We start from the raw sequence: 11,694 nt of genomic DNA, 5'->3' as shown, positions 1-11,694 counted from the left end.
TAAAGAAGTCCCGCACACAGAGTGGCTGCTGCTCATTACCGTAATCCACAGGATATAGGTACGCGCTCTCATTTTTGTAACGCAAAAACGACTATTTTTTACTTGGTATGTCCACTGCCGAGTCGCCTCATGAAAATGTGAATGTGCGTTAATGCTCTATTAATTATAAGAAATGATTAATTTCTTCAAAATATAACCAACAACTATTAGTTTCACTTCAAACTACCAAAGCTGTTTTACAGTTATATTTACGGTAACGTCGGTTGCGTACTTCGGGTTCCTCTCGGATGAGATACAAATACTGTAGCTTCAAACATAACAAGTTTAATCAAGTCAAAACTCATCAATACCTCAAACCCAATTTGACAAACTCAAGCAAGCCCAACGGGAGTCGTTAATAAACGCGCAGCGTTGTATTACATGTATTAAATTCATAAAAAGTACATAAAAATACAAAAAAGCCCCCACTTTCTTAACAGGGAGGAAACTTTGTGGGTAGTTCTCCCCTTGGAGTCCCTCCTCTGCTGGGATTGCCTGTCGGACCATGGCGCTTCAATCGGGACGTTTGGCTGTATACGTGGCGTTTAATTGTGTTATTCTCGCACTGTTTAGTTTTACCTCAACGGCTTGGGCAAGAGGCAGCCCCAATGTTATGTCACTTCTGCAGCCGTATGATTTTCTGTATTACAGCGGGGTCCGCGCATATTTTAGTGGGGAGTGGGGCAAAGCTGCAGAGCTGCTGGAGAAATCCATCGCGACCAGGGAATCACTGTTCAGGGTCCGCAGGCAGTGTCATGATGACTGTATGGCAGCAGGGACAGAGGCTCTGAAGAAACTGGGTAAGCTGGGCGCTAATATAAATTATATCAGATATTCAATTACTGGTAATATGATCATCTGTCTGAACAATGCGCCTGAATGGTGCAGTAGAAGCTCATTAAATTAAACTGCATTAATAAATTAGCTATATAACACTGGTGTAGACCAGTTTTGTCCCTGCTGACTTATATTGGCATATCAGCAAAAATTGGCCAATAAAGATCATCTGTGACACAGTTTTGGGCGAACTAAATGTTTCAAAACTGTGTAATGAAGAGTTAAAGCTAATGGAACAAAGAAATACAGACTAAGTGTGAATCAGCTGTCAGCCAGTCTTTTTATTTTATACCCTGGTATTAATGTCATCAGTGCATCATGCAACATATTAGAACAGATTTTGTGAAATTCAATTATTCTTTTAGCTTCTCACAACTGACTTAATTACACTTGCTAGATCACAAACACACCCTCAGGGATGAAGGGCTATGTCAGGAGGGGCATCTGCTGCGAGAAATAAGGGAGCAGACACTAGTACCTTCTTCCATACAACCTGCTGAATGTTTTCAAACCTGCCAACTTTAAGGAAAAGCCAGAGGAACGACTGACCTACTCCATGAATACGTAAAGTAGAGTATTCATGGATTCATGCAGACGAAATAGTGATGTGTACGTATGCTCTGAAGAGAAGAGGAGTAGAGGTAGTAAAGGTAGATGAGTTTAAATACCTGGGATATCCAAAGCGACAAACAGTACACAAGGGAGAGGTGAAGAAGGGAATGCAGGCAGGATGGAGTGGGTGGAGACGAGTTAGAGAGGTATGGTTGAGATGGTTTGGACATACGCACAGGTGAGATAGTAGCTATATATATTGGCGGCAGCAGCAAGGTGAGAATAAAAGAGGAAGACCACAGCAGAGGTTCATAGATGTGGTGAAGGAGGGCATGCAGATGGTGGATAATAGGGAAAGAGTGAGATGGAGGCAGGTGATTCACTGTGGTCAGCCCTAAAGGGAACGGCCAAAAGAAGAAGATTGGACCTATCATGTAGCCAGACAACAGCTTTGAGTCTGTGTTAATTACTAGTTGGAAACTAGATTTTATGATTTTATGAAGTTACTGGCAGCTTCACCCTCACTTCTCGGTGTCTAAATGCGTAGCTAAAAAACAATGTGACCTCAAGAGCTCAAAGAATGTGTAAGATAGGCTTTTTTGTGTTTTGTTGTGGATTGTTGGCAGTTCTAGAACTCAAAATGTATAAAATATATGCCACAGGCTGGGACCTTATCGTCTTTTCAATGGTGTGTGTGTTGTTAGACTCTGAACAGGGGACTATGTGGGACCTCTGGGCCCTGGACTGGGTGCATCAAAAAGCTGAGTGTTTGAGGTTCTGCATTGGACGCTCTGTCACACATGTTGGACAGCTTCCTGTTTCTGCTGATATAGAGTACGAGTTTGGCACTCGCAACCCTTATAACTTTCTGCAAGTCACCTACTACAAGGTAAGTCATTCTTTACACAGCCGTAAGGAGCTGCTGCATAATAAAGCTCCTAAATTGTCATTACTTCTACCAGTACTGTGTTCCAAATTGTCATTTAAAGGGAAGCACCTGTCAGTATGGTCTGCAGCCATAATTATAGTTCAGCTCACAGCTGCATAAATAATCACAGCAACACCCTTATTGGTCTGTAACAAACTTCATTCAGTCTCTCATTTTCCTCCACATCAGCTAGAAAAGTTGCAGAGGGCGGCATCGGCAGCTCATACCTACTTCGTGGCCAACCCCTCTCACCTGGAGATGAGAAACAACATCGAGAAGTACAGACGGATGGACGGCGTGACCGACGAAGATTTCCAGGACAGAGAGAGTCACAATGAGAAACACTGGGTGAGGAGGGAAGAATAATGGGGTATACAGTGTAAGTGGGAAGAAACTGGGTTGCACTGCTTAGAAAAATCAGTCAAATCTGAATAAATTTACTGTCTGACCCATTCAGAATCAGCTGCTCCTTCAGCATTTTGGAGCCCTCATACCTTCATAAGCACAGAGGAGAGACACATGAAATTTCTAGGTCTTAAAAAGACATTTAAAAAAACTGAAGGCTGTCTTACATCCACTCCAAATGTTGCAATTTAAAGCAAAAATTTTGTGATTACCTTAAAAAAATTATCTTAATTCAACAGAAATTCTAAAAAGCTGCTTCATTGTCATATAATCTGTAGGTGAAGATAAAGAACACTTATCTAAAGAGGCTTAATGGTTAGGTTAACAGTGTTTGTCAGCACTGGTCAAACATATTGCCTTACCTTCGACCTTCTTTCACAGCCGCTAGTGTTGCTATTGTCCAACTATAAGCAGATAGCACAAAAGACCAAACTACTTATCTTTTTGAAGCACTTTAGTCCTCTGGAATGAACTAATAGTTCTCAGTTTTAGTTCCTAATAAGCATAAAAGCTTTGATTCACTAGTTAAGCAGTGGAAGTGCGAGTTTTTGCACTTCCTAACTAGTTAATGATAGCCGACATGCAGACAGGTTTAAAGGCTTTGAACAAACATATCAGACATTTCTTTAATTGACTGACCCTAACTAAGCCATAACTAGTCCTCTAATAGTCCTCACTCTGATTTAAGTTCACAACTCAACAGCTGATGAAGGGCGTTCAAACAATGATTTTAGAGACGTCACTGTGGAGAGTCAGACGTGACCTGAGGGACTGAATTTCTCTGTCTCACTCTCACCTTCACTTGTCTGTTTTCTAGCCGTGCAATCCAGATGTGAGGTGTCTGCCTCTGCCTCTCATTTTCCCTGTTCAGCCACACGTGTTATATCACGATTAGGCATAAATGCTGCCTGTAATGACATGCACATGTCTCAAAAGTAAAAATGTACTTCATCATCAAACGCTAGCCTTTAGCTTTGGGTAACACTTAACAATAAGAATTGTAATAATCAGTGTGTAAACCACCTATAATTCAATAACATCTCATCGGTATTGGTTAGTCTGTGTTTTATAAACGGTTAATCTTTTTCTCCTCCAGTAAATGTTTGTTAATGCTGCTGTAAGGATTCCTTAGAGCACTGAGAATACTTTTGCACAGCAATTTTAAAATAGTTATATTTAAAAGTGTTATATTTCTTAAGCACTATGATACAAAACAATATACAACTCATTAGTTGTTTTTTTTTAATTAGCAAGCAAATGGCGACTGTGTTATTTCCCTGTGTTAATCTCTGTCTCTGTATCACTGACTTCAGGTCCTGTATGATGCTGCACTGCAGCTCGAGGCTAACTCTGAATGGAAGCAAGCAGCAGAGAAATGGAAAGCTTGTGTGAATGAAACCCTGCGGCAGACAGAGGAGTGCAGGGTGCAGTGTGAAGTCGCTTCCCAACGGCTGCCTGAGGACAGGGGAGTTGACAGCGTTGACGGCGTGTTTGAAAAGGCAGCAGGTAAGAAGCAGGCAGAAGTTTTGAGCCAGACAGAAAGAGACCAGAAAGAGCCAGTTGTCACCAGTTTTTGTTTTCTGTCCAGCCCTCTCCCTCTCGCTGCTCTCATGCCAACAGTCATGCGTGACTCAAGTGGCCACACGACCTGGAAGGATTTCTGCTCAGGAGGACTTCCTGCCAACACAGCTTGAGCATCTGCACATCGCACAGTTTAAAGGTCTGATTTTTTAGGTCAATGTGAAGGTCACACACGTGATTTTATTATTCATCTTAAGACTGATGCACTACTTTGCCTTACTTTGCATCCTCAATTCCCGGCAGCCGGTGACATAAGCGGGGCGTTGCAGATGCTTCGCTCTCTCCTGCTGTTTTACCCCTCTGACAAGGACTCCTTAGACAACCTGCAGCTCTACCATGAGACACTAGGGGGAGACACAGAGTCACAGAGCGCACAGCCTGCTCAGGTACCATTCAAACCACTCAAGGTTCATTATATTAAAATTACCACAGTGGTGTCAAAACGTAAAAAAGTTATAAATCCAATAAAGTAATCCAAGTAATTTAAATGAGAAATACATTTTTTCTCTTCTCTTGTTCAGTTATTTCAAGCATACTTAGGTTTCAAATTCATCTTTAAAGTCATATTTAAGCACAGGTTTGTGTGTTTTTGTCACACAGGAGATTGTCAGATACATCAGCCACTCCTTGCAGGAGAAGAAGCTGTTGTATTTTGGTATGGAGAACCTCGACTTCACTTTCACAGATCCAGTAAGTACTGATGCCAAATGTGCAGTGCAGTGACAAGAGAGCCAGCTATGAAGCATTTCTTTGCTGAGGTTATTCATCACCCTCTGTGCAGGATCTTTGGACTCCAGAAGATGTTGTACCTGAATCATTGAGGGAGATCTGGAGGTAAGAAAAAAAGAAAGAAAATGAAAAAGAAATCAAAGGTGAATCTGTCACTAGTGGAAACTAATGAAACAGAAAACTCCATCTGTATCTTTTGTGTTTTACTGTTAGAGCTGAAAAAGACAAAATGAATGAGAAAATGAAAGTGGGCGAGCAGCAAGAGGAAGTGGATGACAGTGGGTTTTTTGCAGGTAAGAGACTGTATTTTCCCTATGCTATGTGTCTTCAGCCTTTTCTACCTAGGCCATCATGGGAGGAGCTCCTCGTCACCTTAATTGCACTTCAGGTAGCTTAAAGCAAGGAAACACGGGTGTATCCATGACAGATATGCCTGTTTATGTGGCATGTAACCATTAACATCCATCTATCCATTAACAAGTGAAATAATGAATAACATCCACACGTACCTATAGGCTTTGTAGGGAGTAAGGATCAACAGATTATAACAGCTCACACATCTTATGTATGTGAAAATCTAACACATTAGAGAATAGAGGATCATTTATTTGCAGTGTGTCACAGTTTCTTGGCATCTCTGTTAAAGATCACTTTACCATGACACACTAGAAGACTATTATTAAATAATGACTAAAATTAGCAGTAATCTACATATCCTATGAAATACGTGTCAATGAATCATTCTACTCTTTATATTACACTGCTTAGACTTTTCTAAAATATAAAACATGGAAGGAGTCACTTATAGTCAAGTCAAGATTAGCCTGTCTGTTGCTATGACCATCAGGGAAAGTTACCAAAAAGTCACAAGCTTTGTGGGTTTTGTTGAATATTATGGAAACTATTACAAAGAAATTGAAGCGGCAGTTTATACCGAGAAATAGAGTTTTGTCTTATTTGCTTGAATAATTTATCAATTTCACACAGAGGAAAACGAGGCGTGAAGTGACACAGTTTCTATGGCTCTACTGAAACCTGAAGACCAAACAGACCAGCGCCTGAAATAAAAGTAAAATCAAAGAGAATTCATTCATTTTGTTGGGATCTGGTCGCCCCAATAAATACTGTTGTTATAGAAGCAAAGATTTCCCATTTGGCAGCTTCGGCGACTTCATATCACAAAAAACACAGTCGTACTACCATCTTCTGCTTAAAATAAGAAGTGACCCATTTACTGTCTTATCCTTTCTTATTTGTCCTCTCTGCAGGTGGTCCGGTGCCTCAGGTGGGCGTGACGATCACAATGGACGACGAGATGCTGAACGGCACCAATCGAGTCGTCCTGGATGGAGTCATGACGGAGAAGGAGTGTGACAGAATACTGCAGTTAGCATCAGTAAGTTCAATCAGTTTTTTTTAACGCACGCATGTGAAAACCCCTAACTTACACATTTACGTGGTCTTGCATAGGTGGCAGGATCTCTTGGAGATGGCTATCGAGGACGGCGGTCTCCACACACTCCTCATGAGACGTTTGAAGGTCTGACTGTCCTCAGGGCGGTGAAGGTGGGTGGAAATGACATAACTGAAGCAGGTCTATGAGATGCTCTCAGCAGCATCTCGTGACCCTCACTGCTGCTTCTTCCTCAGTTGGCTCAGGAAGGCCTGGTGAACCAATCAGATGCCAAGCTGTTACATGAGCTGGGTGAGAGAGTGCGAACCGTGCTGCACTCCTACTTCAGGAGCCCCTCAGGACTTTTCATCACTTTTACACACCTGGTCTGTCGCACTGCTGTCACAGGTAAAACCAACAGTATTCAATACTGGGATAAATGGAACAGGTCCTTTAATGTGTAACTAAATCATCCACTCTATTCTTACTTTATTACTTAAAGTTAAATGTGTTATTTTGTTGTTGTTCTGTTTTTTCTTTTTAAATCAGACGATCAGAAGGGCAGGCTCGACCTCTCTCACCCCGTCCACGTTGACAACTGTCTCCTCGAGCCGGAAACCAAGCAGTGTTGGAAGGAACCACCAGCTTTCACACACAGAGACCTCAGGTACTGAAAAAACATCTCTTCGTGGATTAATAATAAATTTGGGCTCACACTTTCTCCATAAATAATTTTAGAAGATGTTCTCAAGCCATTTTATTCCAGCAAATATCCACGAACAAAATGTTTTAATATTCCTTTAATGGTAAAATGTCATTTAGATATCATCAGCATATAGCAGTGAGAGAATGGTACATGTCATCGTTGCCAAAAGAAAGCTGTCACAAACCGAACAAAGATCTCTGTGATCCAGAGACTCGTGTCTGCTTAGAATACAGGTTTCTGAGAAACATCTTTAGCTGCTTGAGGAATGTGACATTTTCAAACCATTATATAGAAGATGTGAACATCGACGTTGTTTCTCCATTTCACAGCCCTAAGCTACATTTGGGAGTGTTACAATGGACAGCTAAAACACTTGTATCTGCAACTAATTTTGCTGTTTAAACAATGATGTATCCCAAGATACTGGTGCTCAAAAAACTGATTACAGAAAAACATCTTGCTGTTTCTAAAGAGGACAGGTGGGAACATTTCTTAGATGTTGCTGATTTTACATGGAATTACCTAAAAAGCATTAGTTTACACTGCAAGTCTTAAACAGTGTTTCAGGGGAACAATTGTGGCAAATATCAAAACAACCAGAGCACCTGTCGTCACTGATAAATAGTTTTGTTCTGTTGTTATGGGGAAATAATGACACCTTAGAGCTACATGAACTGATGGAGGTGGAGGGAGAGCAGAGAAAACACTGCTCTACAACACAATTGCTCCATAAATTAATGCAACTGAAAACTGAACGTGACACTTAAAGTTGCTGGTTTTAGTTTTTATTATATGTGAAGAGGTCAGTCTAAGGAAAAAAACGTTAATAATTGAAAACTGAAATGGCTTAGTTTCAGTGTTTCAATGTTTCTGCTTTGACCAAAATGTTCATCCTCTTTGGGTGTAATCATGCCAATTCTATCACCAAAGGAAGGAATTATGTAATTGTTGCATGTTCTGTTTGTCTGTCTGTTTGTTTGTTAGCACTTTAGTGGCCACAGTTTTCAAGATATCATTTTCAGATTTTATGAGATGGTTATGAGGTGGATGGAGGTGGGCCGTCTGAGGTTTCCTTTTATGAAATGTAAATGTCAGTTTTAACATTTTGTGACATTATTGAATTGAATTTTAGTCAGTGGCAGATCACAACAACAGTAACCTCAAGATGCTTTATATTGAAAGTTAAAGACCCTACAACAAAACAGAGAAACCCCAACAAGATGACCCCCTAGGAGCAAGCACTTGGTGACAGCAGGAAGGAAAAACTACCTTTTAACAGGAAGAAACCTTCAGAGGAACCAGCCTGTTACAGATTGAGGCTTTCTATTTCACCTTTTAAAACTTTAACCCTGGATTTGACCTTCCTTGTGGCAGGAAATCTGCAATGCTGCAAAGTAAAGTTACATTTCTTTTTATTTCAGGGGTGAGGACTTTATTTTATCTTTTGGGACAATTTTTTTATCTAAATGTTATATTATTTTTGCATGATTGATTAAACCAGAGGTTCCCAAAGTGTGGGGCCCGCCCCCTAGGGGGGGATGCAGAGCCAAAGCAAAGCAGGAGATGAAGCATCGCCAAATATGTTTCCAAACCAACTTCCTTCCAAGCCAAAGACTAGAAAATATGGTGAAGCATATCTTCCCTTTGAAGCATATCTTCCCTGCACAAGTGCCGAGGTAGGTTTCCCCTGCAGAATTGGTTTTCCTGCGTCGGGAGCACGCGCTGGGCTCTCCAAATCATGGACAAACAGTATCGGATTTTTAGTTCACAAACACTTCTTGTAATGACTAACTACTCCTGGGGAGCAAACATTTTTCTTGTAAAACAAAGGGGGGCCTAGCAAAAAAAGTTTGGGAACCACTGGATTAAAGTGACATTTCTCCATGGCACAGAATCTCACCTAGACACAACATCTTCACCTGCCTGTTTCTTCATTGTATAGTATACGATGAAGAAATGTAAAGTGGCCATAGATGGATGAAGACATGAGAAGTTTTAGTGAGAAATTAAAACGGTGTACGTAGGTGTGAAATTTAAGAATAAATAAATGGGATTAAAATGTGCAGTTTAAATGGAATTAGCAGGACTACATAACAGTGTAATAACAGACTGTAATAATCAAATGACTGTGTGTGCATTTATGCTCAGATTTCAGCCTAATTCTTACACAGCAGGTTACTTTTACGACTCTCTTTCTCCCAGCGCCATCCTCTACCTGAATGACGACTTTGATGGCGGAGAGTTGTTCTTCACTAACAGAGACGCCAAGACAGTAACGGTAAGTCATTTTAATCCTGTTATTACTATTTTTACTCTTTAATTAATATATTTGTTGGAGCTGGTAAACTTGTCTTCTGTGCCTTCAGGCTCGAGTGAAACCCAGCTGTGGTCGACTGGTGGGCTTCTCCTCGGGTCCGGTAAATCCTCACGGTGTTACCGCGGTAACCAGAGGCCGGCGGTGCGCCCTGGCCCTCTGGTTCACAAAGGAGAAGCTCTACAGGGACAGGGTGAGCTTTATGACAGCACAGAGCTGCCATGACCTCCTTCTCCTCCTCCTCGGGTCTGGCCGGTCACCTGCAGGCGTGTGGTTGATGATGTCATGATCCCGGTGTTGGATAACATGAGCAGCTGGGGCACAATGCAAATCTGGTGGCTGTTTGCATGTTTTCCTATTTACTGTGCCTGGTCTGTGGTGATGCCATGACATTGTCTTTTAGGTTTATCATAAATGCAATCATTTTTCATGCACCTGTCAATTTATAAACCAAAACACGTTTAGTCTTTTTTTATAAGCTGTGACTTTCTGCAGTGAGGGAGTGCGTCCTCATCAGTGATAATAACAGAGATGTAAGGAGCTGCGCTGAAGAGCTGCTGTCGAGCCAAAGAGACTATTGAAACGACTCAGTTTACATAACTTTTAGCATCACGTAGATAAAAGAAAATCTAAATTTACATGTAGAAACACACTTTGCTTAGATGAGCAGGGGGTTTTCAGCTCCAGCCTTACATTTTCTGCTTGGCTACATTTTCATAAAAGTTTTGGTTATGCAAGCAAAGTTTCATTAACTTAGTTTATCCCGCATTGGTCATTGTTTGCCCTGTGGGCTCGTGTTGAGCAAATGAAGCTCCCTCTAACAGAGGAGAATCTCTTTTACAGAAAAATTGTCCTGAAAGTGCAAGAAGAGAAGTTGAAATTATTCCAACAAAGATGAATATTCCTCCCAAACTTTAGTTTTATGTCATTGTGACTGCAGGAAGTCAATATTTGAGCTGTATTTTGGGTCTCTCCCTCAGGAGCGAGAGGAGGCAGAGGCCGTGTGGGCTGCAGATGGACACAGCGTGGTGAAAACGGACGAGGAGACCGAGGGCGGCGCCACCTCTAGCCGCAACGCTCGGAGCCAAGTGACAAAGGAGAAGAAGCGAGAGAGAGGCAGGGTGACGGGGGGCAAGGATGAGCTGTGAGGGCCAGAATGAGCCCAAACTCTATCATTTACCCACACATTCACCCTCTTCATGTTGCTGCCTGGTGGTGTAAAGTTTGCATGTGTGTATATATTTATACTGTATATGATGAGGGTATATGAGAGAATAATGTCCTGTCGTCCCTCTAATGTAAATGTCAATCACTGCCCTAAAAACCAAAGAGAATAAAAAAAGTCATAAATGTGACTCTGTACAGGTGTATCGTGGGTATTGTATACCAAAAGCATGCAAGTGCTGAACAAAGAGCGCATTAGATGATATGAAAACAGGGCTGTGTAATCTATTAGGTGATTACCGCACACCCTCTTTAACAGCCTGCTGATAAAAACAATTAAAACTAAACAAAAAGAAGGTTAAAGTTTATTTAGTCTGTTAGACAAAGATAGGATGATAAGATAGGAACCACACAGCAGCAGGAACCTGTAAACACAGTGACGCCGTCCAGAAACTATAATTTGAGGCAGTAAAAGAGGGAGAAAAGGACCAGAGAGAGACAGCGAGAGGTGTGGAGGAAGGGAAAAAAAGATAGAAATAGAGAGATTACTGTTAATCCCTCATAAATGAGTGCATTTGTTTATGAAGCTTAAAAACATCTCCCATTTAGAATATGGAATAGTAATCCGGGAGAGATGATTTAATCATTCACATCCAGCGCAGTGACACTCGACCACCTTCTCCCATCTTATCCTCCCCATTACAACCAGAGCCTCCGCTCAGCCCCCCTCCTCTGCTTTCATCTTGTGCATTAGGTGCCGACTCAAGTACCATTCATGGCCCATATTAACACTCTTACTCCCCCGTTATAATCCCCTGTGGCTGGAATTGGGTCGGTGGGCCCTTTTTAATGCAGCCTTGGGTTTAACCTCTTCCCTCCCTCTCACAGTGAGACCACGTAGCGCCCAAAACACCTCCGCATTAATCTTCACTTAAGTAGGAGTTAGTCACTAAAAAGCATTTTATGCATAATGCATTTTAATGCTTTATATATGCGCATTAAAGATCACACCCGTCTAATGATACCTGCGTATACAAACAAGAAAT

At 41.4% G+C, this 11,694-nt stretch overlaps 1 protein-coding gene across 1 annotated transcript; it reads left to right on the top strand.

Annotated features, from left to right (window-relative positions):
• The first annotated feature begins 113 nt into the window (after positions 1–113).
• Positions 114–10,840, top strand: p3h3 (prolyl 3-hydroxylase 3). The gene is made up of 16 exons (XM_031744180.2): positions 114–839; positions 2,133–2,317; positions 2,546–2,704; positions 4,075–4,267; positions 4,350–4,481; positions 4,586–4,728; positions 4,943–5,032; positions 5,124–5,176; positions 5,285–5,364; positions 6,340–6,467; positions 6,542–6,637; positions 6,722–6,872; positions 7,014–7,131; positions 9,373–9,448; positions 9,537–9,677; positions 10,465–10,840. Exons 1-16 carry the CDS (start codon positions 545–547, stop codon positions 10,630–10,632), a joined length of 2,208 nt encoding a protein of 735 aa, XP_031600040.1. The 5' UTR covers positions 114–544; the 3' UTR covers positions 10,633–10,840.
• Positions 10,841–11,694: the final 854 nt, after the last annotated feature.

Source organism: Oreochromis aureus, linkage group 11 (assembly GCF_013358895.1).
Source record: "Oreochromis aureus strain Israel breed Guangdong linkage group 11, ZZ_aureus, whole genome shotgun sequence".
NCBI classification, from domain to species: domain Eukaryota; kingdom Metazoa; phylum Chordata; class Actinopteri; order Cichliformes; family Cichlidae; genus Oreochromis; species Oreochromis aureus.
This window is presented reverse-complemented; position numbering and strand designations above follow the sequence as displayed.